The sequence below is a fragment of the Ochotona princeps genome, chromosome 21 (genome assembly GCF_030435755.1).
Source record: "Ochotona princeps isolate mOchPri1 chromosome 21, mOchPri1.hap1, whole genome shotgun sequence".
Classification (NCBI taxonomy): domain Eukaryota; kingdom Metazoa; phylum Chordata; class Mammalia; order Lagomorpha; family Ochotonidae; genus Ochotona; species Ochotona princeps.
The window spans coordinates 38,838,765-38,865,996 of NC_080852.1; the positions used below are offsets into that span (position 1 = coordinate 38,838,765).

At 57.2% G+C, this 27,232-nt stretch overlaps 1 protein-coding gene across 1 annotated transcript; it reads left to right on the forward strand.

Annotated features, from left to right (window-relative positions):
• The first annotated feature begins 13,635 nt into the window (after nucleotides 1-13,635).
• Nucleotides 13,636-25,365, forward strand: SSUH2 (ssu-2 homolog). Its single transcript, XM_058679180.1, has 12 exons — nucleotides 13,636-13,663; nucleotides 17,384-17,475; nucleotides 17,663-17,802; nucleotides 18,453-18,582; nucleotides 19,167-19,227; nucleotides 19,590-19,714; nucleotides 20,784-20,846; nucleotides 21,834-21,922; nucleotides 22,784-22,876; nucleotides 23,192-23,297; nucleotides 23,791-23,898; nucleotides 25,219-25,365. Exons 1-12 carry the CDS (start codon nucleotides 13,636-13,638, stop codon nucleotides 25,363-25,365), a joined length of 1,182 nt encoding a protein of 393 aa, XP_058535163.1.
• Nucleotides 25,366-27,232: the final 1,867 nt, after the last annotated feature.

Here is a 27,232-nt window from a genome sequence, read left to right on the forward strand (position 1 = left end):
TCTGGCCCAGAGCTGGCTGTTGTGGCCATATAGTGGAGTGTGTGTTTCTGCCTTTCAATTAAATCTTTAAAGCCATCTAATTCTAAATTAAAAAAAAAAAAGCCACCGTATTTTTGGCAGTAACTAGCCAGAAATAAATGAACTTACATATACTTACAGTGGAATGCTGTATAATAATTTATATTTTAAAGTTTTTTTTTTTAATTTTAGGAAGGTGGAGTTACAGAGAGAGAAGGAGAGACAGAGCTTCCATCTGCTGGCTCACTCCATAAATGTCAGCAATGGCCAGAGCTGAGCTGATCTGAAGCCAGGAGCCAGGAGCTTCTTCAGGGTCTCCATGTGGGTGCAGGGTCCCAAGGACTTGGGACATCCTTTGCTGCTTTCCCAGGCCACAGCAGGGAGCTGGCGGGAAGTGGGGTTAACCATTGTACGAATGTGCTGTTGAGACACAACATGGGAAGAAGTCGTTCATGTGGGCTCATCTTTCAGAATGCAAAGACTTGCACAGAGGCCAGGAGAGATGCCCACTGACCCAAGCCCTGGTAGCTGTGGGAGCCTCTGGTTTCCATTTTGGCTGTGACGAGGCCTGAGGCCGGCTCTGGGGACGGCTCCCCACCAGCAGTGGCCATGCATGGCAGAGACTTCAGACATACCAACAGGCTTCTGAAGATGCGTGGAAAAGCAGAATTAAAAGGTAAGCTAGTATGGTGCAGACTGTTGCCATTGATGCAGGTTGGTTCACAGTATGTGTTTTCCATGTACCTTTTGAAGATCCTCCATTTGTAGGGCTTTCAAACTCTCTGTACCAGAATGAACTCATCCTTTAACTCAAGTCCCTGTGAGCGGTGTACAGCACCTTTGTGTATATGTTGTTATGAGTGAAACAGGTCCTAGCGTTCTCACACACGTGGTCGCCGAGGGGTAGGCTGGGGTGGGCAGCAGAGGTGCCTCCATCCACGTTGTGGTCGGCAGGTGGGCCCCTGAGTGTTGGGATGCTCCCACGTGTGGAGCACAGGGGTTGTAAGTTCTTGCGGATACCGTTCATGGCCTCCTAGGGTTGCCCAGGTGCTGTGTGAGCGTGAACGAGCAAGGCTGTGGGTATAGGGAGGGAAACCGCTGCGGGATGGTGACCCTCTGCATCTGTAAGCCACTGCCTGCCATCCCCCTCCCCCTGGGGACACTGGCCTTGAACTCCTAGTCAGGTCTCATCTGCCTGCCTTCCTCTCTGGGAGGTTTTGTGAAGGATGTATATTTGAGAGAAGATTCTGGAAGCTCCTCCAACATCCTGTTTCTCCATTGGCTCTCACGCTTGGCCTTCCACAGGGATTCTCGCCGTGGCTGCTGCTGTCACGTTCCCACGCTGGTGGGGGGTGTTCCTGTTCCCTGACTCCTCTGCTTGTAGGAGAGTTAGCCCTTCTCCTTCACTGGTGGTTTAGGCAGTCATCTTTGTGTCCCTGTGGGCTAGGGTTGTTTACTTGATTCTTCGGGTTGTCGTCAGATGTCATTACTGCTGATTTTATTGCTGTGGTCGCTGCAGGCTGGCTGCCCACCTCCCCCCTCCCTCCCTCCTTCCTTCTCTCTCTGTCTCTCGACAGGTGCCATATGTGTGGAATATAGACTCAGAGGTCTACCTACGTTACCAGAATCTGTGAAATGGTTTTTCTTTTCTTTTTTTTTCCACCATAAAACATAGCCAGAAGTTTGCATTGTGAGGGAAACCCGTGAATTACGTGACCCCGGGCGTTGCCAAGAATCCTCTCGGGAGGAAAATGACGGATAGACTCCAGAGTGGTGTTTTGTCATGTTTTATGGTCCGAGTCTGGGAAGATGACTTAGCTGAGAAAATCAGATTTCAAGGTTCATTCATTACCAATAAAGGGAACAATGCTCACTGCTCATGCAGGCGTGTGACTTTGAACCGGAAGTGGCGTTCCTGGGCCCTGGGTCCTCTCCTGAAGTCTGAAGCTTTGAGACTTTGAAAGTGGAAATTTGTGGAAGTAATGAGCTTAACCAGGGGGAGGGGGGTGGAGAGGAGGAAGATTGGGTATCCTGAAGGTGTTTTGGCAATGCTAGGTTAAAGATTAGCATTTTGGAATATAAATTTAAGAGAAGATTAATGAAAAAATTTGTTTGAAGGCTTGGGTGAGACACAGGGAAAGAGAGAAGAAAGGAAAGAGTTGGGGGGCTGTACAGAGAGCTGCATGTGTATCAAGATTTTGTTTGGGCCCGGTGGCGTGGCCTAGCGGCTAAAGTCCTCGCCTTGAAAGCCCCGGGATCCCATATGGGCGCCGGTTCTAATCCGGCAGCTCCACTTCCCATCCAGCTCCCTGCTTGTGGCCTGGGAAAGCAGTCGAGGACGGCCCAAAGCTTTGGGACCCTGCACCCGCATGGAAGACCCGGAAGAGGTTCCTGGTTCCCGGCATTGGATCGGGGCTCACCGGCCCATTGCGACTCACTTGGGGAGTGAAACATCGGATGGAAGATCTTCCTCTCTGTCTCTCCTCCTCTCTGTATATCCGGCTTTCCAATAACAATAAAAATAAAATCTTAAAAAAAAAACAAAGATTATGTTTGCACCCAAAAAAAAAACTTGCCTGTAATAAGGTCTTGTTTATTTATCATGGAGAGAGAAAAAAGAGAAGCTGTCTCACTCCCCCAAGTGCCTGGCAGCTGGGGTTGGGGCACGGGCGAGATCCAGGGCTGGGAGCGGTGGACGGGACACCCACGGGTGGCAGGGATGCCGTCCTCGGCGTCCTCACTGCTGCCTCTCGGGAAGTGGGAGTCGGGAGTCAGCGTGGAAGCCAGTGCCACAGGACTGGGTGTCCTCAAGGCGTTTCAGGCCGTGGACCAAGGACCTGCACTGCGCCTGTCTCTTACTTTGCTCCAAGTACCATCACACATACACGCGGTTGGCCTTCCATGTCCATGGGTTCTGCAGCCATAGTAATTCATTGCAGATTGGAAAATTTTTTAAAAAGTAGGGTTGGCATTGTGGCACTGCATGTTAAGCCTCTCTTTTTGGGTGTTTGGGTCCCTGTCACCTGCATGGTGGCCCATGTGGGGTTCCAAGCTCCTGACTTTGGCTGCTTCCCGCCCTGGCCTGTGAAGGTGTTTGGAGAGTGAACCGTGGAATGAAGATCTCTCGTTCTCTTTCCAAGGTTCCCTGTGCTGTCTCTGATTTTCAGAGAAGGAAGTGTTTAAACCTTTGCAATTGCACTGCACATGCACAAGCTGCCTTCCTGCCAGTGGTCCGTGAAAAGACAGGATGGCAATTCTGCACGTGGCGTCTTCCCTGCGTCCTGTGCTAGAATACTTCTGTGTGGAAGCCATCGGGTGACAACGTAAAGCACCCAGGAGGACCTGTGTGGGCTCTGTGTAAACACTGGGCCTCTTTGCATCAGGGCCCGGCACTTTGGTGAGTCCTAGTACCCTTGGGAGAGCCTCTGACTGGGCTGCAGGATCCGCCGCGCCCAGCGTTGAGTCATCTGTGTCTTCAAGCCCCCCCAGCCCCACCTCGGTAGAGAACCAAGAATCTCAGTCCCTAACCCGGGAAGGAGTTCGTTCACCTGTCAGGGATAAAGTTCTTCCCTTTTGCCAAGTGCAGTGGCAAGAACGCAACATTTTCTTAACAGATACATAGTATTTTTTAAAAAAAAAAAAACTTGAAGCTCACCCATGTGCCTTCTGCCTCATGTTCCCTGGATATCCCTCACCCCGAAACCCCAGGGTGTGGTGGGTGGGGAATGAGGGAGGGACAGCTACTGGCTAGGTCTTTGCGATGAGGCGGCCTCGTGAGTCCACAGACTCCCAGCGCCCCCTGGTGGCTTTCCCTGCACTGATGGAGAGTGCAGTTGGTGACCTGGTCATCGCTGCGTGGCAGCCCAGACCCCACGCACTCCACTGCTCTGCTTCCCTCCTGCTCCAGCTGCTGCCTGCACCTTCGTTTTGTAGTTATTTTCCGTGGGAGTCCCAGGGGCAAGGGTGGGAGGGAGGACAGCGGTCTGAGTCCAGCCCGGCGTCCTCTGGTTTGGTGCGTGTCCTACAGTTCTCTCAGCCTCTGCTCCTCCCTGTGACACGGGAGGCTGTTTCATATGCGTGTGCGTTAGCCTCCCTAGCTGTCAAGTGTGCAGGACACTGAACAGGCCGTACCTGGGGCTGGGATGAGGGTCAGACAGGAGCAGGCATGCCAAGGGTCAGGGCAGGGCTGGCACAGGAGTGACCTTGCTGCCCTTGTCTATGCCACGGCCATCTTCTGCTGAGCCATTCCCTGCGGTGGCTTCCAAGGGAGCCCACCACCTTGTGACGGAGGATAGCACAGCAGTACAGGTGGTGCCTGGGGACTTACTTTGCATTTGAGAAGACTGAAACAGTGTTTAGGGGTGGGGTGCCCTGAGTCAGGAAGCCTGGGACCATCCGTAGCTGAGTGGGTATGGGTGGTTAATGAGGGCAGAGCCAGAGGGAAGGGGTGGGCATAAACCAAGTCTGTGGATACTGGGGATTCAGGGGCTGTGCTGCCAAGAGGCGCACGTGAGGCCACAAGTGTGCATTTCACACCCAGCAGGCATCTGTCCTGTTCCAAAGTAGTTCCCTGCAAACACCTTTGGTAGAAAGAGAGGCAGTCTCACGGGGACAATGGCCAGGCAAAGCAGAATGCCCAGTCATCTGGATTCCTAGCGCCTGGTGTCCCTCAGGCAATGCCCCCACTGCCATCCAGTTGTCTGCGCTCCTGTGGGAGTTGGGGCTCAGGGTCCTGGAAGGTCAGGGCTGCCTGTCTGGCTGCTGCTGGGTGCAGGACAGTCTTTCGTCTTGGAGCCTGAAGTCTTGGGTCTGCTGCAGGATCTGTGAACGCCATAGGCTGACTTGTTAGCTGACAGACAGGGTCCATCCTCAGCTCCTTTGCAGTTCCTGACAGGTTCTGGGTTCCCGAGTCAGAGGAAGTAGGAGTTGGGAGATTTAAGGATGGCCTGGCCCTAGCTGGACCCTTCCACTTCCTGGAGTCCAGTGGGATGGACGGAAGGTGGCCCAGGAGAGAGCAGTGTCAAAGCCCAAAAGATGAAAACTTTTTGTTGTTTTGTTGTCCTACTTCTTTTTTTTAAAAAAAGATTTATTTATTTTTATTGCGAAGTCAGATATACAGAGAGGAGGAGAGACAGAGAAGAAGATCTTCCATCCACTGATTTCACTCCCCAAGTGGCTGCAACGGCTGGAGCTGAGCTGATCAAGGCAGGAGCTTCTTCTGGGTCTCCCACACAGGTGCAAGGTCCTAAGGCTTTGAACTGTCCTCGACTGCTTTCCCAGGCCACAAGCAGGGAGCTGGATGGGAAGCGAGGTGTCAGTGTATGAACTGGCGCCCATATAGGATCCTGGCATGTGCAAGGCAAGGAGTTCAGCCACTAGGCTACCACTCCAGACCCTGTTCTACTTATTCTTTAAAAACTAACGAAGTATTGCACATGTTTTGGGGCTCCTACATGACACCTTGTATAGTGTATTATGATCACATGGGGTGATGATCAGTTCTATATCCTCGGATTTTGGTCTTTTATTTGCATTGAAGGCATGGTAAGCTTTCTCTCACAGTAATTCTGAATTCTATAGTAAAGTGTTAATCGTGTTCACTCCGCCATACTGTGGGCAAGGAGAATGAGATGACTGCTGGCTGGCTGCACCTTTATGGATCCATTCACACACACCTCCCTGCTCCTCCGCACCTTCCCTGGCCCAGCCTGTGTGCAGCCCTGACTTGGTTTTGTGTGGGTGGGTGGGTGGCGTGAGTCGTGTGCACGGATGACCGACAGCCGGCCGTGCTGGGCTGAGGGTGGGTGCTTTCCAAGCGGACAGAGGAAGGGACTCTTGCAGCCTAGCTTGGAAGAGGCAAGACTTGTGATGGACACGGGGACGGGCAAGGGACTCTGAGGCAGGGAGCCGAAGGAATGAAGGCGCAAAGGTGTGAAGGTCAAGGGTGGTCAGTCCAAGGGTTTGGGAGCCAGGTCCACAGGATCAGCTGGGCTGGGGACAGGGAGCTGGATGGGAAGCAGGGACACCAGGATTAGAATCGGCACCCATATGGGATCCTGGAGCTTGCAAGGAGAAGACTTTAACCACTATGTTACCGCACCAGGACCAGAAATGAACTCTTAAACCTGCCAGCCTAGGTCTCAGCTGGCCCAGAGGCTGGTGGGACAAGGTAAGAGGGAGCCACAGCCAGGGCACCCAGTCGGCCTCCGCTCTCCGTCACTGCCTGGAGGGTCTCCCTTGCTCCCCGCCCCCGGAAGGCGTCCATGACCCCTGACCCTCCCATTCTTCATGGCTTAATGACAAGGGGACTTACACAAAGTTTGTGGAAAATGGAACAAAATCTAAATTCATTTTGGTTAAAATAAAATGTAAATCTTTGCACATGAAGTGTTTTTGAAGTGTTTGTGGAGAATTTATATTATGAAAAAAGCTATGTGTGGATCTCAATTTCACGCCAATTAAGTTTACCTTTTAAATGCATTTCCACAAACTTTTTGAAGTCCCATTGTATTCTAATTGCTGTCTTTGTTATGTGTGAATTGTAGACACCTGATTTGTTTCCATATCCCTTTTTATTTAAAAGATCTGCTTATTTGAAAGTCAGAGTTACAGAGCGAGCGAAACACCCCCACTCCCCCCACCTTCCATCTGCTGGTTCACTCCGCAGATGGCCTCACTGGCCACATCTGCCAGGTCCAGGCCAGCAGCTGGGAGCCTTGTCCAGGATGGGCTGCAGGGACCCGGGAGCCTTGGTTTGGTCTGGTCTCCCAGGACTGCTATGAACAGGGGCTTTCCCTGGTGAACACTCAGGTGCTGCTTGGATTAGCCAGGTGGACTGTGACGGTGGCTGTTGGGGTACCACGGAGCCAAGGTTTCCTTGCGGCCCCAGGGCAAGGTGATGGGGCACCAACACCTTTCTGGCTCTCACAGCCTGAGGTGGTCTGGCTTTTGCCCATGCCATGGACAGCCTGCCTGGCCCCTGGCGTGCACTCTGGCTGGAACGAACAAAGCAGAGCTATTTTTACCCTGGGGAGCCCGCCGCAGCCAGCCTGACCGCCACAGGCGTCTCCTGGCCAGCAGGAAGCAGACAGCCCTGCCTCCAGGGACTACTGCCCTGGCAGGAGGCCAGGCACCTCCTCCTCCCATCAGCCGGGCCGTGGAGACCAGAAACTTGTTCACGGAGCTTCTGGAGTGTTTGTTTCATAAACATAAAGCAGTGAAAATCTTAAAAAAAGAAAGGAAGGAAGAGCAGTGGTGGGAGGAGGCAGGGGTGTGGCGCAGTGGGTTCCGCAGTCACCTACAGCACAGTCATCTGGTATTACAGCCTTGATTTGTTCCGACCCAGCTCCTGTTCCCGGTCTGGGAAAGCAATGGAGGATGACCCAGAGCCTTGAGACCCTGCACCTGCGTGGGAGGCCTTGCTGGAGTTCCCGGCTCCTGGCTTTGGCCTGGCCCAGCTCTGGGCGTTAGGGCCATTTACATAGTGAGCCAGTGAAGAGAGGATCTTTCTGTTATTCTGTTGCTCTGCATTGCAAATAGATAAAATAAGCCCTCACAAAGAAAAAGCAGTGGAGCTAAAAAGGACAAGAACTGAAGGGTCTGGGGTAGCTGGAGTCCAGGACCTGCCCACCGGGGACCCCTTCAGTTGGATGTGCTGAGACTGGCAGCCTTGCCATGTCTGGGAGAGCCCCTTCACGGTCTCGCTGCGGTCAGGTTTGGGGAACACCTGACCCTGGAAGCCGGGGGCAAAGGCCAGGGCTCAGGATGGAGGTCCAGGTAGCCAGCCCCCGGGACAGGGCTGTGCAGGGGTGCTTGGCCCCATGCCTTCCTCCCCAGGGGGGCAGGGGAGTTCATCTCCTGCACGTCTCCCTAAATGATAGCCCTGTGAGGACAAGGAGAGAACATGTGGTTCTACTTAGGGAAATCGGGGAAGGCTTCCCGGAGGAGGAGTTCTGAGTGAGAGCTCTGCACGGAGGCTTGGGGCTGAGTGACTGAATGCATGTGTCAGGGCTTGTGGGGTGACATGGCCAAGAACCAGGGGCAGAGTGGGTTGGGGAGAGGCTGTATGGAGCCGGAGGGGGAGATTTGCATGTATCCCCTAAAAGGCTTAAAAGGGGAGGCAGTCATGTGCCAGTACAGTGGAAAGAAAATTCTAGTCCCTCCCCACTCTTTCCTGTCTGGCCTGTCTCCCTGGAGTGGGTGTTGATGTTGTGCCATGAGAGGTGCCTGTGTTATTGCCTCCAAGGCTGCTAGCTTCCAGGACTTTCTATTCAGAAGCCCCAATAGCTGGTCTTTTCCTTGCCGTCCCTTACCCAGTGGTTGCCCTGCTGCTCGCGGGTCATCGCAGCCCTGGTGGAGGAGGGGCTTCTGATGCAAGACCCGCAACCTCAGCCCCTCCCTGTCCCACGTGGGGTTTAGGGCCCTTCCCTGTCCCGCGTGGGGTTTAGGGTGGCTCCTGGGCTGGCTGGGCCAGGTGTGTGACACAGGGGTGCGTGGCGATGACCGGGTGGGGTAGAAGCAGAATAGGGGGGCACGGGGAGGAGAGGTGTGATCAGAGATCACCAGGCTGTGCAGCTAGAGGAGGGAGAGGCAGAAGGCCTGGCAGGGGGAGGAAGATGTTGGAGTTGGGGACAAGAGGACTGGGACCTTGTGTCCTCTGTGTCCAGGCAGGGGCCTCCCGGGGGCTGCTACTGAGGTACCTAGTGACCCTGCGCTGGCCAGGTCTGCGCCAGCAGCAGGCAGCGCGTTATTGCCACTGCCTGCTGCTGGGGGCTCCAGCAGTTCCCCTGAAGCTGGGGGCCTCGGTGCAATGGCAAGGCCTCTCTCCCTTTTTTCTTTAGAACTTATTTGTTCAAAAGCAACTTCAAGAAGAAGGAGGGAGAGAGATAGAGAGTGGGAGAAACAGCGTTCTTACATTCGTTGGATCACTTCCCGATTGGCTGCAATGGCCAAGGCTGGCCAGGCCAGAGCCAGAAGCCAGAAGCCAGAAGCCAGAAACTTCATCCAGATCTCCCACATGGGTGGGCAGGGACCCAAGCACTTGAGCCATACTCTGCTGCTTTCCTAGGTTCATTACCAAGAAGCTGGACTGAGAGCCCAGCATGGTAGCCTAGTGGCTAAAGTCTTCGCCTTGCACAGCCGGGATCCCATGTTGGTGCCAGTTCAGATCCCCGTGGCCCTGCTTCCCATCCAGCTCCCTGCTTGTGGCCTGGGAAAGCAGTCGATGATGACCTAAAGCCTTGGGATCCTGTGCCTGCGTGAGAGACCTAGAAGCTCCTGGCTTTGGTTTGATCCGCTCCAGCCGTTGGGGCCACTTGGGGAGTAAAATCAGTGGATGGAAGACCTTTGTCTCTCCTCCTCTCTGCGTATCTGACTTTCTGATAAAAATAAATAAATCTTCAAAAAAGAAGCAGCTGGATTGGAAGCTGAGCAGCTGAGACTGGTGTCCACATGGGATATCGGTGCTGCGGGCAGAGGCTTAACTTGCTGTGCCTCAGTGCTAGCCCCAAGGTCTTTGTCATGGAGGAAGTCCTGGCCCATGGCTCGCTGTCTTCTATGTGGGGCCCTGGCTGCGTCCCTTCCTTCTCTGGGGCTCAGCTTCTCTGTGTGACTAGTGAGAAGGTTGGACGAGGGAGTTTCCATCATGCCAACAAACATCCTCACCAGGGAGGATGCTGTGGGCAGGTCCCCAGGGCGTTCCTGGTGAAAGCTGGCGCTGTGGGCTGGCGGACAGGGCCCGTGTCCTCTGGTGGTGCCGCCTCCTCGAACAAATTGAATTTTTGTTTGAGAGTTTCAGTGGACAAACAGACTGCCCTTTTCAGAGTCCAAATTGCTTTTGGAGACGCTTGGATCAGATTAGCAGAAAGGGGGGGAGGCCCGTGGAGCTGCGGGCATGGCCTCTGCCTTGATAGATTAGCATCTCTGCTTGCCTGTCTGCCTGCCAGGAGCTGGCAGAAGCCTCCCTGGTCACCCAGCCAGAGAATTGCAGGCTGGCCCCACTGGTTCAGCCTGAAGCACCCAGGCCCCATGCATGACGGCTGTGACAGAGCCCGGTGTCCCCAGCACACGAGGATTCGCTCCGAGGTCCTGGCAGGAGGCTCCCTGGAGGCCGTGAGCAGCATGGGCTGTCTCTCCTCTGCCTGTTGCCCTGCACGTGGAACAGAGCGCATCTTTGAGCACTGCTGCTGGGTGCCCAGGAAGCTGGGCAGACAGAGGTCTGCAGAGCAAGTCAAAATGTGCTCTCTTTCTGTTCCCAAGTTTTCATTCTTTTGTTTTCATTTATTTGAAAGGTATTTATTTGACAGTTTTCTATTAGCTGATTCACTCCCCAAGTGTCTGCTGCAGCCAGGCTCCCAGTGAGTGCATTTGCAGGAAGCAGAACAGGAAGTAGAGGAGCCAGAACTCAAGCCCAGCACTCCCATGCAGGCTGCAGGTGTTCCCAGGCAGCATCTTCAGCGTCGTGCTGGGCGCCCAGCTGCTGTTGTCATGTCACTCATGTGTTCACCCATTGTTTGTGGGGCCTGTTCAGGCTGCTGTACCTCGCAGGGAACTAGGCAGAATCTGGCTTTGCCTTTTTGTCTGTTGCAGCCTGCCACTTGGTGATAGGGTGGCCAGACACCCACCAAAACAGTGGAAAGAACAGTGAGATGCAAAGCCACCATCTATAATGCCAGCAGTTGGTTTGAGTCCCGCGTGCTCCATTTCCAGTCCCACACACTGCTGATTCTCCTGGGAAAGCAGTGGGGGATGCATGGGTCCTGCTCCCCACATGGGAGACCAGGAAGAAGCCCCTGACTTCAGCCTGGGCCAACGCTGGCCAAGGCAGTCATCTGGGGAGTGGAGCAGTGGATGGAAAATCTCTCTCTCTCCCTGCCTCTTTTTCTGACTTGCAAATAAATGAAGGTGCATCATTTAAAAATAAACCCCCCAACTCAGATAGGAGCTGGTTCTCATGGTGGAGTCCCAGTGCTTTGAGGACAGGAGCCAGAGTGTGGGCAAGATGGGCTGTGCAGAGTGGGGGGCAGGGCAGGCTGGGGGTGGGATTAGTCACATGGAGACCTGGGGGATTCTGGGCAGGCAGCAGGCTTGTGGGGCAGCAGCTGGGGACAGGGAGGGAGGAAGCCGCTGCATGTCCCTGTGGGAGGGATGGAGTTATGTATCCAGGGGGAGCCCACGAGAAGACAGGTGACCATGGGCTGGGCCAGCCTGAAATAGGGGACAGGCCTAGCAGGGGTGGCTACCAGAGTTGCCCATGGGTCTGCTGCTAGATGAGACCACCCAGGAAGTAGGTGCTGAAAGGGACCTGAGCTCTGGCAGCCCAGGCCTGGGGCACCACGCTGGCCTTATGCAGTCCTGGGAATGGCTCCGAGGGTGGGTAGAGTTGGGGACTTGGTTTGGTGACCAATGTGGAGGTGACATGAACACAAGCACATTTGGGGACTGAGTGTCCTGTCCTGAGGCAGCCCAGCACCCACTGGGGGGGTGACCAGGCTCAAGGCCCTGGGGTCTCTGCTGCCGCGCTGTCCTGGACCTGCTGGGCTGTTCCTATGTGGTAGTCTCCCCTGCCATGTACTAGGAGTTGACACACCTACTGGAGAGACTTCCAGGAGGGTCCCCCGCTTCTGTGCTCAGAAGCAGGAAGGAGGCCTAACGGGGGAGAGAGGAGGAAGCTGGGAGCAGCAGGCAGAGCCGCAGAACAGAATGGTAGCTCGGAAGCTTCCAGAAAGCAGTGGAAGACATGCGCAAAAATGTGGCGCTGGTGCAGTGGGTGTTGGGGGACATGCCTGCCACCCACCAGGAAGGAGAAGGCTCAGGGAGGGTGAATTTCTCTACCTGGTCCTGCTCAGTTTTCCTGGTGCCCAGGCTTGGTCCAAGTCACTGCACTACTAGGTCAGTGAATGCCCTGTTGCCCTCCTGCCTCCCTACAGTGACACCTAACTAGCACAGCATTGCCTAAGACCTCCCCGAAAGCCTTGGTGTCTGCTGATGGAGCTCCAGTCCCAGCTGTGCCGGGAGGAGCTGTGTGATGTCAGAGAAGCACCTTACCCTCTCTGGGTGCCTCTTGGCTCATCTGTGGAGGCACCAGTATTCGGTTCTGGAGTGGGTGTGGCTGGGCTGTGGTGGCGCCTTCTCTTGCTCCTGCTGGGAACCCAGGCCTGGAGGAGTGCCCGTTCCCCTGGCTCCCAGGGGTGGAGTTGTATGTTGTTTCCCACTCCATGCCCCACCCCCCAGCACATGGGCACTGCCCTACCCAGCCTGCAGATACGGCAGGAACAATGTTATCGTGGCTGCCAGGTGGTGTGGGCACTGTCCTTGGTTGGGCAGCCTTGGCTCCTGTGGAAGCACTGAATGTGTTCAGGTGTGGACAGACTGATGGGCAGCTGAGAGGGCACAGCCCAGGGAGTGTGCCCCGACAAAGGGGTACACGCCATGGCTCTGCATCCTGGAGTGGTCGGGAACCCGGCCTCTGGCTGTGTGGGCTCCAGCCAGCTGTGGGAACCTAGAAAGGTGTGGAAAGGAAGCCTGCGGGGCTCTCAGATTCCAGGTGTCCAGTGTCTGAGGGTGGGGCTGGGCCCTTGGTGAAGTTACGGCCACTGTGTTGGGGATCGTCACTTGCTTTCTGTGGCAGTGACCAGTGCTGAGGGCACAGAGCATACAGGCTCTTCTGGAGTGGCCGAGAGTTTCCTATGGGTGTGGGGCATCCATCCTGGATCAGCCCACACAGCATTCCCAGGGCTTCCTAGTGAATGCCATCCCATCCTCAGCAAGGGGCAGGACCACATGTCCCTGTGGGTATTGCCTGGCTGGGCACGGCAAGGCAAACACAAGGCACAAAGATGCCCTGGCCAGAGAACCCTGGGCCAGCTGCAGGGGTCATTTCCAAGGTGCTTTGGAGGGGCCGGGACCAGTACACTATCCCTGCGGCCAACCTAGCTATAGGGTTCATGGCTTAGATTCACTCCACGGAGGGGGCTCATCTTCCAAGGTTTGGGGCTGAAGGAGCTCCAAGCTGCAGTGCCAAAGGCTTAGGAAAAGGTCATTTAAAAATTCACAGGTGTTCCTGGGGTGGGGAGGAGGCCAAGCGGCAACAGCAGTGGCCCCAGGGCCCCCTGGGGTGGGAACACTGCATTTCAGTCCCAGGCTCGGAGCAGACTGGGTGCCCAGGACCTCTGTGTTCCCCCATCTTCCCCTCCTCGGGGAGGTCCCTGGCTCCCTTTTCTGTGGGCACCCTCCACCCAGCCCCTGCAGCCTGTGTACTGAGCATGCTCATTGCAGCATAGCTGCCAGGTACTTGGCCCTGAAAGTTGGGTAGACAAGGGTGTGAATTTCAACCCTGCAAAACAGGTGCCACATCTCCTAGGGCTGGGCAAGGGCGCCAGCCACCAGGAGCATCTCCAGAGCCAATGGCTCTGGGTAGGAGCAACTAGAACTCTGCCGAGGGGAGGGGGGTGCTGGGGGCAGGGTGCAGCTCGGATGGGCACCCTGCATTTCCCTCTGTTGTATTCAAATCAGGTCCCACTGGGGGCCCGTTCTGGGAGGAGCCCGAGCTTGGTTCTGCAGCTCCCTGTGCCTGGGCCACTGCAAAGGTCACTGCCGCCCTGGCTGGACGTCTGGACCATGGACAGCTTGACCAGGGAAGCCAACGGTAAGTAGAGCGGTGGAGAGGGCGTGGATGGCCATCTGAGAGAGACATGGTCCCAGGATGTGACAGCATCCAGCCCTCTGGGAAGGGAGAAGGGAGCCTGCTTTCTGTCTGCAGCCCATTTCCTCTCCCTCGGCTCTGCCCACAGTGGCGCTGCCCGATCCTGCTCTTCTCCTCCCTGTATGTGCTGCAGGGGTGCCCCTGCCCACCCTCCCAGGGCCACGTGTGAGCAGGCGTGTCAGGGCGAGGGGCTCATTCACGTCTTGATGAGTTCATCCACGGAAGATCCACAGGAGGCCTGCAGCTGCTACAGTAGACAGCCTGTGCTCATTCCTACCGTTATCAGCCCAGAAGCACAATGGGCTCCAAGCACTATTTAAAACCGTGAAGGAGGAAGTGGCATTTTAGGAAGAAATGTGTTGCATTCAAAACAGGAAACTCTTCGTCCTGGGCCTGGAATGGGCAGTGACGTGGCATGGAAAGGCCATCAAGTTGAGACTGGGGAGGCCCGGGTTCGAGTCCTGGCTGAGACTGGGCCCAGAGGATCTCAGCCCAAACATGTAGCTACCCTCAGCCTCAGTTTCCCTGTGTGTCTGAACAGTGGTGGGGGCAGGCACTCCTGATTTGTGCGTGATATGTCAGGTGGGTGGGGGTCTGCAGCTTTATCCGAGTGCCAAGAAAGGTCCATGACCCTAATGCAGCCTCATTGTCACCAGGCGTGGTGGCTTGGAAGTGCTCTGAAGGCTAGACACCCTCTGTCATCTTTTATGTGAGGGCCTCGAGGCTCTGAGTGTCCTAGGCTGAGGCTCGCCCCGCAGGGTGTACTGTCTGGGAGGGGCTTCTCCTGTCCAGATCCATGGCCTGTGGGGCTGGTGCAGCTCCTGTCTGGGGAGAATGTATCTGTCTAAACACCCTCTGCTAACATTCCCCTGCTGACTTCTTTGCAATTTTAGACCTTTAAGAATTTTATTGGAAAGGCAGATTTACAGAGAGAAGGAGAGACAGAAAAGAAATTCTCTCTCTGGTTCAACTTCCCAGATGGCCACAATAGCCAGAGCTGAGCCAATCTAAAGCCAGGAGCCAGGAGCTTCTTCCAGGGCTCTCTCATGGGTGCAGACACCCAATACGTAGCCATCCTCTGCTGCTTTCCCAGGCCACAAGCAGGGAGTGGGATCGGAAGTGGGACAGCTGGACACAAGCTGGTGCCCACATGGGATGCCAGCACTGTAGGAGGAAGATTAGTCTGTTGAGCCATGGTGCTGGCCCCTGAGTTTTCTTTTAAAAAGATGTATTTATTTATTTGAAAGGAAGAATGACAGAGAGAAGCTGGTTCATTCCTCAAATGGCTGCTATAGCTGGGCTGGGCTGGGCTGGGCTGGGCTGAAGCCAGGCTCTCGGAGCTTCTTCTAGGTCGGCTACATGTGTGCAGGGCTCCAAACACTTGGGTCATCTCCTTTCGCATGCCGTTAGCAGGCAGCTGGATCAGAAGTGGAGCAGCTGGGATTTGAACCAGCATCAGTATGGCTGCTAGAATCACAGGGGGCAGCTTAATCCACTGCACTGATGCCAGCCCCTGCTGCTGTCTCTGAGGTGCTGTTCCGTGGTGGGTTTTACCCTCCTCAGTGGAGTTTGTCTTAGCAGCATGGGGCTGGATAGGATCTGGATTCCCCATCCAGCTCTGCCTTCTCACATTGCTTTAATCTCTCAGCCTCTCAGTTCTATTTTTTTCTAAGAACTTGGGGATGGTGCCATCTTGTAAATGTTGGTACAGGATTCACCAGCTCTCAGGTGCCCGGTCCACCCCCCTGGCCTGACCAGGTGATGTCCCCCAGCCTGGATGCCAAAAGCCATTGGCATGGAGTGCGGTGCCCTGCAGGACTCCTGCTTTGGCCCTGGCATAGCTGGCAAGAGAGCTGACCTGTCCCCTCGCAGTGCCCACCACGCTGCGTCTGTCCTGGGGCTCCCTGCAACACCCAGGGCAGTGGTGTGGTACCTGCAGGGTTTCCAGTGGTTAGGCTGGTGGGGGATCTGGACTGCTCTGCAGTGCTGGACCCCCACTCACAGGGGACCCCTCGTCAGGGTGGGCAAGAGGGAAGGGTCCCTGGCCAAAGGTGACTGCCACACTGGAATGACAACAGGAGCCGTGTGTTTGTGACTCTGGGCCTTCTCAGTTGGTGACATCTGGAGTCGGGGGTTTGGCTTCCTCGGTGTCGTCCGAGTGGCCTTTTAAAAGGGGAAATAAGAGTGACTGTCATCGTTCCAAGGAGGAATCCCTGTGTGGCTGCTGAGAGGGATGGCTTGGCTCTGCCAGCATCTCCTGTCCAATTCCCTGGCTCCCTGGGACACACACACACGCACACGCACACACGCACACACACACGCACACACACACACACACGCACACACACACACACGCACACACGCACACACGCTGCTGAGCAGCGCCATGGTCATCATTCCAGGGTGAGGGTCTCAGTTGCAAGCGTGGTCTCTGTCACTCTGCACATGGGAACTGTTTGTCCAGAATCCCACGTCATCTCTGGCTGGGTTTGTGTAAGGGCTGGGTGGCCAGTTAGACACTTGCCCTGCCACTCAGCTCCGATGTGTGGGCAGGTAGTACGGCTTAGTGCCTATGATGACGTTGGGCTCCCCTCGTGGTCACTAGCAGCCACTTGGGAAATGACGCATGCCCCTACGGGTCAGCTGGCGTCTGTCCTCTCTGTGGAGAACCCTGTGGTGATGCTGAGCCCTAAATATTGCAGAAATCCCAGCAGAGCCAGGAGTTCTTGGGGCGGAGCTGGGGCAGAACTGGGATGGGGTTGGGATGGGGCTGGGACGGTCTCTTTTCCAGTGTCTGATCTTACACTATGAGCTGGTGTTTCGTGAGTGGTTCACACACGCTGTCCTACAGGACACTGGGGAGGGCCATGCGTTGAGCTGTCTCTTCATCTGTACTGTGGGGATACCGTTAGGATTCTGTGTGGGTCATCCACGCAGCAGTCAGCCAGAAGGCATGAGGCGTGCAAGCTGTTTCTGGGAGCCACCTCAAGGGACAAGGGGAGGGAGGTGGCAGGAGGTGGGGTTTGTGGTGTGGCTTCCAGATGTCCAGTCACATCTGTGTCCCAGGGCAGAAGCTGCATAGCCAACCGCTCCACATCTCAGATTCCTGTGGCTTCCAGGGTCAGGAACTTGGGGAGGGGATGGTGGGGAGGTGGTGCTGCCCCCTGTGGAGGTGCCTGCTGGAGGCACTCACGTGTTCCATGGGTGGCTGGTTCAGACTTTGCTCCTGGGCGTGGTGGTTTGTGGAGCCTGTGGGACCCTCCCCGTCTGGTCTCAGGGTCTCCTGCTGTCCTGTGGTCCTCAGGCTGGGAGGTGAGAGGTGGAGGTTGCCATCCCTCCCCCCGACTCTCCAACTGCGGTGCGTGGGAGCAACCTCCCCCAAGCCTCCACTACAGTGGGTGGGAGTGTTCCTTGCCTGCCCACATTCTGGGGAGGCTCACCGGGGGCTGTGTCCAAGTCTGGAACTGGGACAGCACAGTGGTGGCAATCACAGCAGAGGTGACAGGAGCTGCCACCCTTGGCCTTGGTACCCCAGCAGGAATGCCTGTATCCCAGAGGGCTGAGTGTGAACCAATGGACTGCCCTGTCCTCCACGCCCCTGGGAAGCCACTGGCAGCTCATGCACACCCCCACCCTGCCTGTCTTGCCCGTGTGTGCCCACAGGTGATGAGGACCTCAGTTTTGAGGCAGAGAGTCCCCTGGCGCCCCCTGCTGAGCTACTGGAGAGACCACCAGGCTACGACTGGCTCCCGCAAGCCAGCAGTGAGTCCCTGGACCCTTGAGCACTGCCCCTCTGCTTAGGTTGGGGCATGTCTGCCTCAGGCTGGTTCTTACAGTAGGGGCGGGGAGGTGGGCCCTCGGCCCGGGAACTTTTGGTGGTTCCGATGTCCTGACGTTCTAATGCGGTGTCAGTATACTGCACCTGCTCCTTCCTGGAGCCAGCAAGGCCCAGTCCCCACCCTGCTGCTTCATCCCCACCCCTGCCCTGTCTCTGCCCTAGGACGACAGGTGTTCTTCCCACCTCTGGAGGTCCCAGCGAGACCCCCAGGACAGAGGTCATGGTCCTGGTTCCTGGGACACAGGTAAGGCTCCATCCTCCATCTTCTGGCATGCATCAGGACCCCCAGGGCCCAGGGCCTGCATTTGGGATTGCCTCAGGGTCATCAGGGGTAGCAGACCCTCACCCTGGGCCATGTGTAGACCCCGTGGGATGTTGCGAGCGGAGCGTCCTTTAGCAGTGAGGTCAGGCCCTGCCCATACAGCTGTGTATCACTTATGGTGGCGATTGCAGAAGATTCCAGCCAATCACCGGCCTGGATCTCGGAGAGGCTGTGCCCACCTTGTGTGGAGAGGGCTTGGGGTGCCCGGTGAGGTGCAGCTGCTGGGCAGCCAGGGCCTGCCGTAGAGGTGTCTCCCAGAGCACCCGCCCTCCACCCCCTGGAGCTCCTCTGGTCAAGGTTAACTTTGCTTTGTGATGGCCCCCTGGAGCTCCATTCTTTCACTTGTAGAATGAAGTGATTCAGCTCTCAGAGGTTTTTTTTAGTTCTGATAATCCGGAACCCCTGTCCCAGGTTCCATATTTGCTGTGATCTGAACTGCCTATGCCTTCCCTGCCCTGCACAGCTCTTGGGGGTATGGCTACTGCCAAGCCCTCTTCCCACAACACTGCGGGGCCCTGGCCTGGGTAAGCCTCCATGTCCTTTCCACAAGCCCCCAACCCTGTCCCCAGCAGGGTCCCTGTGGTGACAGAGGAGGTGGCTCGGGAAGCCCTGCTGAGCTTCGTGAGCTCCAAATGCTGCTATGGCCACGCGGCCGCTGGCGACCTCATCATTCGTGAGCTGAAGCAGCAGAGCGTGTGCCGGGTGAGGGGCTGAGGGGCCTGGGGACAGTGGGGCAGGGGTGGGGCAGCACAGATCCCCCCTACAAATTGGTATTCGTGGGGCTGGGCTCCAGGACCCCATGGTACCCACCACCCACAAGGACTCCCGCCCTGTCTGCAAGTTGGTGCTGTGCTGCATGGAACCTGTGCAGTTCTGCTATACATTTGATGCATTTTGTTTCAACATAAACCTTTTGTTTAAGGAAAAAAATGCTTATTTGAGCAGCAGAGAGGTAGGAGGGGATCTTCCACGAACCTGTTCACTCCCTGAGTGCCCAAAAGCTGAGGACCCAGAAGCCAGAACTCCCAGCAGCCCCGGCTGCCCGAATCTCAAATCTCCCAGCTCGCCTCTCAGCACCTGCTGGGCCTGCATTCCTGGGCACCTGTGTGACTGCTCTCATGGCCTGTCAGGGGGTTTCCTGGGGCACCTGGCAGGGTCCTGGCTGGTGCAGGGCTGCTCTATGCCAGCTGGGGTGCTGTCCCTGCCACCTGCTGCCCCCATCTCCGTCTGCTCACAGCTCTGTCTTCCCAGGTCATAGGTGTGACCATGCTGTTTCCCCTTCTCAGTATCGACTTGAGACCTTCAGTGAATCCAGGGTGAGCGAGTGGACATTCCAGCCCTTTACCAGTGAGTGACGGGTCTGCCAGCCCTGAAGGGGACATTCAGCTACCCAGGGTTGGGACCTTCCTATACCCATGGGAGGATGGGCATGCCTCTTAGATGCTTCCAGAACTGATATCATCAAATGCTTCCTGCCTGGGAAGGAGCTTGCAGGGGCCTGGGAGAGCCTGGTCTTGGCCTTTGACCTGGGCTGTTGCCTGGGTGCTTGGCACCGTCCACCTGTCCCACCACCATAAAGCTTGGATGCTGACCGTGGACTCCAGGGGTACTTTCTCGCATGACCCTGGCCGAGGGACCTTGCCTGATGCTGGCACCCTTTTCTGCTTGCTTCCCTTGGTTGCTGTTACCATGGTCCTTGCTTGGGCCAGACCATGCAGTTGATGGTCCTCAGAAAGGCCCCTCCCCCAGACTCTGGGACATCAAGGTCCAGGTGCCCCCAATGTTCCAGGAAGACACCAAGAAGCTACAGGTGCCCCACTCATCCCTGGTCAAGGTAGGCGACTTGGGGCATTTGTCCTTGCCTGAGTTCCTGCACCTGCTTGCTACCTCATGCTCTGTTCTTTAGAGAGAAGAACCCTCAGCCCCCAGTGCAGGGGTCTTGGCTGTGGATACATCTGCTCAAGAATGTGGCACATGGGGTGCTGCCCCTGCAAAATCCCACGCTCACCAGGGGTTGTGACTCCCACGAGAGGAACAACCCTTGTCACTGTCTCCAGGACAAGCGGCTGACTGTGGGCTTCTAAAACATGTCCCTTCGCCTTTTCCCATTCTCTCCTGTGCTTGGTGGACAGTTGTTGCATTGCATGAAACTGACATGAAACAGCAGTTAAAGCGTGGTTGGGACTTTGCCCGGAAGTTGGCAGGGGCCGTGGGTGAGCGCAGGCAGTGCCTCCGATGTCGTCGCTGCCTCGAGCAGCCTGTAGGAGTTGACCTGTGATTGTCACACACTCTGAGCAATGCTGTTCTGCTTCGGTGATTGGTCCTGCCCCAGCCAGCAGCCCGCTGTCCCTCCCAAAGCCGCTACTTCATAGGACTTCTGGTCCCTCGGGCGTGGTGGTTTAACTGGGCAGGAAACCTTAGGGTGTGGGTTAGGATCCCAGGTGCAAAGGACAGGAACCCCCTTCTTTTTTCTTTTTTTTTTTTTAAAACATTTATTTATCATAATTGGGAAGGCAGATCAGATTTACAGAGAGAAGGAGAGACAGAAAAATGTTCTACCTGCCCAAGTGACTACAACAGCCAGAGCTGAGCCAACCCTAAGCCAGGAGCCAGGAGCTTCTTGCAGGTTTCCCACTTGGCTGTAAGGTCCCGAGGCTTTGGTCATTTTCAGGAATCCCTTTCTTAGCACCCAGGGGACCACGCTGGAGCTGAGAGGACATGGTGACAGTGTCCTTTGCACTGAATATTGAAGGCATGTCTAGATCCTCCACAGACTTCCAGGGTCCCATCTCGTAATTCTCCCAGGCGAGCCCCAAGCCACAGCCCTTCTGCTGGAGATAGTCATGTGTGTGTGAGAGGTGGCCCTCGGGACACCAGATCCACAGGCAGCCGTTCACTTTCAGGAATGCCACAAGTGCCACGGGCGTGGGCGCTACAAGTGCAGCTGCTGCCATGGAGCTGGTCTGGTTAGTGACAGTGTGTGGGAGGGTGAGTGACAGTGTGTGGGAGGGTGAGTGACAGTGTGTGGGAGGGTGAGTGACAGTATGTGTGGGAGGGTGAGTGACAGTGTGTGTGGGATGGTGAGTGACAGTGTGGGGGAGGGTGAGTGACAGTGTGGGGGAGGGTGAGTGACAGTGTGGGGGAGGGTGAGTGACAGTGTGTGGGAGGGTGAGTGACAGTGTGTGTGGGAGGGTAAGTGACTGTGGGGATGGTGAGTGACAGTGTGGGGGAGGGTGAGTGACAGTGTGGGGGAGGGTGAGTGACAGTGTGTGTGGGAGGGTGAGTGACAGTGTGTGGGAGGGTGAGTGACAGTGTGTGTGGGAGGGTGAGTGACAGTGTGTGGGAGGGTGAGTGACTGTGTGTGTGGGAGGGTGAGTGACAGTGTGTGGGAGGGTGAGTGACTGTGTGTGTGGGAGGGTGAGTGACAGTGTGTGTGGGAGGGTAAGTGACATTGTGTAGGTGTGCCCACAGTGTAGTGTGAGGTGTGCCCACAGTGTACAGTGGGCATGTGTTTGGATGCTGAGCTGGGGCTGGGGCTCCTGCACTCACTCTGTCCCCTCAGGCCGTGTCCTTCCTGGCCTCTATCTACCCGTCAGTGAAGTGGAGCCGTTGGCCTGCATGGTCTCTAGAGAGTTGGCTTTTCCCTTTGCTCTCCTTTCCACCTGCGTCTGCCCTGGTTCAGAGTGAGGCCTGGGCTCTTCTCCTGTCTAAGGGTGGGGCGTGGGTGGGGCTCAGGTGCAGGAGGTGCGGGGGAGGGACTCGCCTTGGCTTCCCCACACGGCAGGGTTTGGTCGGGTGTGCCTGGGTGCTTGCTCTCCTCATTAAGGGGGACAGTAGGTAGCCACGTTGGGGCAGCAGTGTCCCTGGAGTCCCAGCTGCAGGGGACACAGTGATGGGGTGTGCTCAGGGGAGGGCTTGGAGTTTTGTCTGGAGAGGCTTTCCTGTGCCCGCAGGTCCGATGCCCGGCCTGCTGTGGGAGCAAGCGCAGAGCCCGGCAGCCAGCGCGGAGGTGTCCACGGTGTTCTGGCACTGGCCGCCGTAGGTAAGAGCTGCTGCCCTTGCCTGGCTACTCCTCATAGCTGCCCAGTTTCACCCCTGCTGCGTGCTTGGAGTCCAGGACTGGGACTCCTGTGTGGATGGAGGCACTGCCAGGAGGGGGTGGGATTTCCAGGAGACCCCTTCCTGCCATGTGGTGGTGGTGGGGGCAATGTCGGAGGCCCCAGGAAGGTGACCAAGTTAACTCTGTAAAAACAGGTCCTGGGAAAGCCAAGGTTGATGGCTGCTGGGGGCCTGAATGGAGAAGTCAGGGAGTTAGTTGATTGGCTATGCAATCACAGACCTTCCAGCTCTGCCCGCAGAGCTTTGCCCACAGTGTGTGATTTTGTGTTCTGTAAATCACATGTTGATAAACTGTCAGAGGGAGGCTGCGAGCAGAGGGGCCCCACGCGGGCTCATCATGGCCCAGCCCAGCCCTCCTGGCAAGCCGGGGTTCCTACACCTTGGGAGAGGAGGATGTACAGGGAGAGAGCTCAGTGCAAACTGGCTTTGACTACAAAGTCAAGAGACGTCGAGAGGCTCCGGTGACTGGCAACCCTGGGGTGAGTTCCCAGGATAGCTTCAGGCCCAGGTGGATCCAGGGGCTTGGGAACCTGTCCCCATGCCACCCCCTTTGCTTGGCACTGGCCTCATTCCTGGGCAGGCTGTGCCCTGCCACCAGGAGTTCCAGGCTTAGCGCCCCCTGGGCTGGAAGCCCCTCTTAGCATTAGCCAAGTGTGCCAGGCAGAGGCCTGGGCTAGGCTTGGGCTGGGCTGAGCTGGACTGAGAGCCCAAGATCCTTGTGAAGATGGGTTTGGGGGTGTGGCTTCTGGAACTACCCCAGGGGATATCCCCCCACCCACAACAGATGCAGCACATGCTCGGGGCGTGGCAGCAAGACCTGTGCCACCTGCAAGGGAGAGAGGAAGCTGCTGCACTCCGTCCAGCTCGTCATCGCATGGTGCGTGGCCACGGCTCAGCCTGGGGCCCTGTGGGAGGGAGGCCTGAGCTCCTGACCCCTACTGCTGCTTTCCCTGCCGCCTGAGGCCAGAGCTAGCACATTCCCTCCCCAGACCCAGGCAGTAGCCGATTGCTAAGAAGTTAGGGTCACGCTGAGTGCCTCCGGGCAGCAGTGAAAGGTGGCGAGGGCCTGAGCCAGCAGCACCTTCACTCCCATTGGGCAGATGGGGAAACTGAGGCTCAGTCGCCACCCCTGCCCCTCAAGCCCACGTTCCTAACCCTGAGCCCTTTGGTACCCGTCCCTGCTCCCGTCCAGGAAGAACAGCCTGTTTGAGTTCGTGTCCCAGCCCCGGCTCAGCTGCCCCGGGGAGCTCCTGGCAAAAGCCAAGGGGGAAAGCCTCTTCAAGGACGAGGACGTGACGGTGAGGGGGCGGCACCACGGGAGCGGGTCTGCAGTGGGCGCGGAATGCACCCGACAGCATAGATACAGGGCAGGACGAGGGGGACGTGGAGGCGGGGCTGCAGGCTGCAAGGATGGCCCACCTCCCCCTGAGGCCTCTGTCCCTTCTGCACACCTGGAGACCCCCTCCTTCCCGCTGGGGGCCATGGGGCAGGCACACCAAAGCGCCCCTTGCTGTAAGAGTGGGAGGACTCAGTGAGCAAGGCAGCTGCTGGGAAGCACAGGGAGAAGTGAGGAGCAGGTTGTGGCTCCAGCCGAGCAGGGCAGGCCTCTGCACATGCCACGCTGACCAGCATCCTGGATGTGGGCGCTATGAGGTGGGTTAGGGGCCTTGAGCCAGACTGAGTCACCGAGGCTTGCCCTGTGTCTCTGGCTGAGGTCAGCTGCAGGCCCTCCCAGGCTTTGGGGGCCTTCCCTGGCTCCCACACAAGCAGTGGGCTGTGTCTCTCCCACAGGTGTACCCCATTGTCGACTTCCCCCTGCCTGAGATTGCCCGGGCCTCCCAGAGGGGCATCGCAGAGCACAGCACTGCCCTGGGCTCCCGGGCCCGGATCCTGCAGCAGGTGAACGGGGGCTGGGATGGGGCGGCAGGCAGTGGCCTGGCTGGTGAGAAAGGATGGGCCTGTCTCAGGGAGGTAGCTCTTTCCTGCGAAAGGGGAGCAGCCAGTGGGAGGAGTGTGTAGTGCTGAGGTGGACTGGTCAGAGGGACAGGGCAGGGCTGTGTGAGGTCACAGAAACCAACAAGAGGGACACTGTCCCCCACCTCCCCAAGTCTGGGATCATGGTGAAGGACCAGGAAGCACTGCTGGGTTGGGAGTATTTGGGTTCTGATACTCAGATTTGGGGGTGTGGAAAGCTCTAGATCAAAGCCATAGGTCCTGCTGGCTGGTGTCCTGCTGCTTGGGCCAGGCCACTTCTCAGGCCTCACTGGGGAGGCCTGTGGCCTGGGTCAGAGCCGCCTCGGCTACTGTGTGCTGTTGGCCACCAGGTGACGGTGGTGCAGCTCCAAGGCTGAACTGCAGTGTGTGTTCAGGGGGTACTGAAGATGGGATCTGGATCTGGGTCCCCTTGCGCTAGATCCTGGCACCATGGACTCCGGGTGACCCCAGGCTGGCCTGCTCTGTCCTGCCGGTCGCCTCAGGGTGACCGAGGGCCCCAGGAAGGCATGCCTTGGGGAGGCTGTGTGCAGCAGGTACATCCCCCTGCCTCTGTCGTTAACCAAGAACACGTCCTTTCTTTTCCTCCCCTCCCCACCCCACAGCTCCCTATTTTCGGGAGAGTGGAGGGTGCTGGGACACACACACAGCTCTGTCCATAGGGAAGGAGGCCCAGCCATGAGTCCTCATCTCAGGCAGCTCCAGGTCACGCAATGACTGGGCCTCACTGGCCACTGTGGGTGTTGAGGCTGACATGGGCACTGGGGGTGGTGAGTGCTCAAGATCTGAAGCTGCTGGAGCCTGCAGGACCAGTCTGCGTGTGCGGAGGGATGGGGACAGCCAGGAAAGACCGGCCCAGCCCTGGTGAGGTGCTGGCTGTGCCGGCGTCCGCAGCAGCGCCGGAGGAGGCCAGTGAGCTTGAGATGGCTTCGCAGGCCACTTGCGAGCATCTTCCCGTGGTTGTTTTCCTGTAAAGGACTTGTGTCTGAGCTTCTTCTGGAAAGATCTAGGGCCAGAGTGTGGCTCCCGGGGAGATGCCAGGTGAGTTTAGGATGCAAGGAATGGGATGAAAACTGGGAACTGAGCCGTGCAGAGCCTTGAATGCCAGCCCAGCTATGGAGGACACAGGCTACCCCACAGGGGCAGCAGGGAACTCGGGGGGGTTCTTGAGCAGGTGAGTGATGGCGTGGGCAGATCGCTGACACCCCTGGCCGTGTATCTCCTCAGCGCCAGACCATCGAGCTGGTCCCCCTCACGGAGGTGCACTACTGGTACCAAGGGAAGGCTGACGTCTACTACATCTGTGGCACCGACCACCAGGTGTACGTGGAGGACTACCCTCATCGGCACTGCTGCGGCTGCACCGTCCTCTGACAGCCACAGCTGGCCAAGGGGGACCCCTGGGCTCCTCAGGACTGCCTATGCTTCCTCGTACCATGGCTCGGCGGCCAGCGGTGATTGGCTGGGACGCCTGCTGTGCCACACGGGCCAGCCCACCCCTCCGTGCAGGGTGGCTGGTGGCAATGGACACTCAGGTCCCAGGACTTGAGCAGCTCTTGAATGTTCCTGCAGGATGCACTGGAGACTAAGCCCGACCATGGCACCCTGGCTCTGGGCCCTGAGCTGATGCCCGCACAGAGCCTGCAGCTCGAGTTTGCTTCTGCTTGGCTTTGTCTGTGCTGCTCCTCCCATGAGCCATGTGCAAAGCTGAGCATGACTGCCAGGTTTCAAGATGCCCCCGGATTTGCTACCCCTGGTGCTCCACAAAACATGCATGTGGGCATAGAATGTTCACTTCCTGTCCCCTGCCCGTGGGTCTGGAATTCAGCCTTGCCTGAGATGGATGAGATCTGTTTTGTGGGGCAGCGTCGGAGGGTGGCAGGGGGAGGGGGCTCACTGGGCAGTGTCTTCGAGGTGGGATGGCTCCAGGGTGGGAGCTGAAGTTCCCTGAAGGTTGTGGCTCCCAGAGCTGGGGACCCCTGGGGTGATTGAGGGGTGTGGAGTTCACCTGCCTCCACTTCCTGGTGATGTGGCTGTGCTCGTGGTGCCCAAGTAGCCATTGGCTGGTCCTGAGCGTGGTGCCTGCCTGTGGGAGGGATGAGAGGGGGAGGTGGGAAGGATGTGGGTTCCAACAGGTGCACTGGGCTGTGAGCTCGTTCACTAAGCCAGGTGTGACCCAGATGTGCTATGCACTTGCTCATGTGTTGAATTTGGCTGAACCCTGTGAAGGTGGGTCTGCCTAGCAGCTGATGGTCCTGGCAGGTGAGGGTGGCGGGGGCTTGGGACCCTCCTCCCTAAGGACCACTCAGAGCCCAGGGGCTCTTGATGGAGAAGCAGATGGACAAGAACCCAGGGACTGTGGGCTCCAGCAACGACTTCCAGCAGTTCCACAGGCTCTTAGGGGTGGGGTGTGGTGAGGCAGGAGTGCCCTGGGGCCCAGGTGGTGGCTGGCCTTGGGGGACAGCCTGGTCTGTGCTGACCATTGAGCTGGTGTCCCGCACAGAGGTGCACTACTGCTACCAAGGGAAGGCTGACGGGTATTACATCTGTGGCACCGACCACCAGGTGCACGTGGGGGATTGTCCTCGCACTCACTCACTGGTGGCAGAACTAAGAGGGACGGTCCCTCAGGGCAGATCCCAACTCATGTTGCCCGAAGCTCCATCACACCTGCCCCCATGTCACCACAGCCAGCCTTCAGGGTCCTCAGAGTGCTTCTCTGCCCACTGAGCATGGAGCCAAAGGCAGGGCCATCTTGGGATTGTTTCAGCGACTGGCATTGGGGCAGTTGGCACTTGCTGGATGGGGCCCAGGGATGTTGGACATCCGAAGGCATGCCTGCCAGGGACAGCTGTGCAGGGGTTGTGAGGCTGCTGGCTGAGTCTCCGTGGTGGTTGCTGTGATGTGGTGGCCGTTCAGTGTCCACCCTGTCCTGACTGTCCCCATACATCTTCTTAGTGATGACTTCTCTCTTCTTATGTCTCCCACACCTACGGTGCGGGTAACCTCACAGCTCTCCTGGCTTGCGCCTGAGTATCCACAGATCAAAATACATGTGACTTGGCTGTCTTCTCGGCTCCCCTTGTCCTTCCGCCTGACATTCAGGTGCTTTTGTGAAAGCAGAGCGTGTGGGTGAGCTCTGTGTCCATCAGGTTTCAGGATGTTCAGAGGGTGCCGAGGCCGCTGGGGCTGAGACCCGGTGTCTTAGACAGGAAGTTGTCGGCTGGAATGGGGTGGATGC

Excerpts from the sequence above, each read along its gene's own strand:
- SSUH2 (XM_058679180.1), top strand. The coding sequence starts at position 13,636 with ATGGACAGCTTGACCAGGGAAGCCAACG. Across the intron at positions 19,228-19,589 it reads GACATTCCAGCCCTTTACCA|ACCATGCAGTTGATGGTCCT; the intron begins GTGAGTGACGGG and ends TGCTTGGGCCAG. Across the intron at positions 23,298-23,790 it reads TCAAGGACGAGGACGTGACG|GTGTACCCCATTGTCGACTT; the intron begins GTGAGGGGGCGG and ends TCTCTCCCACAG.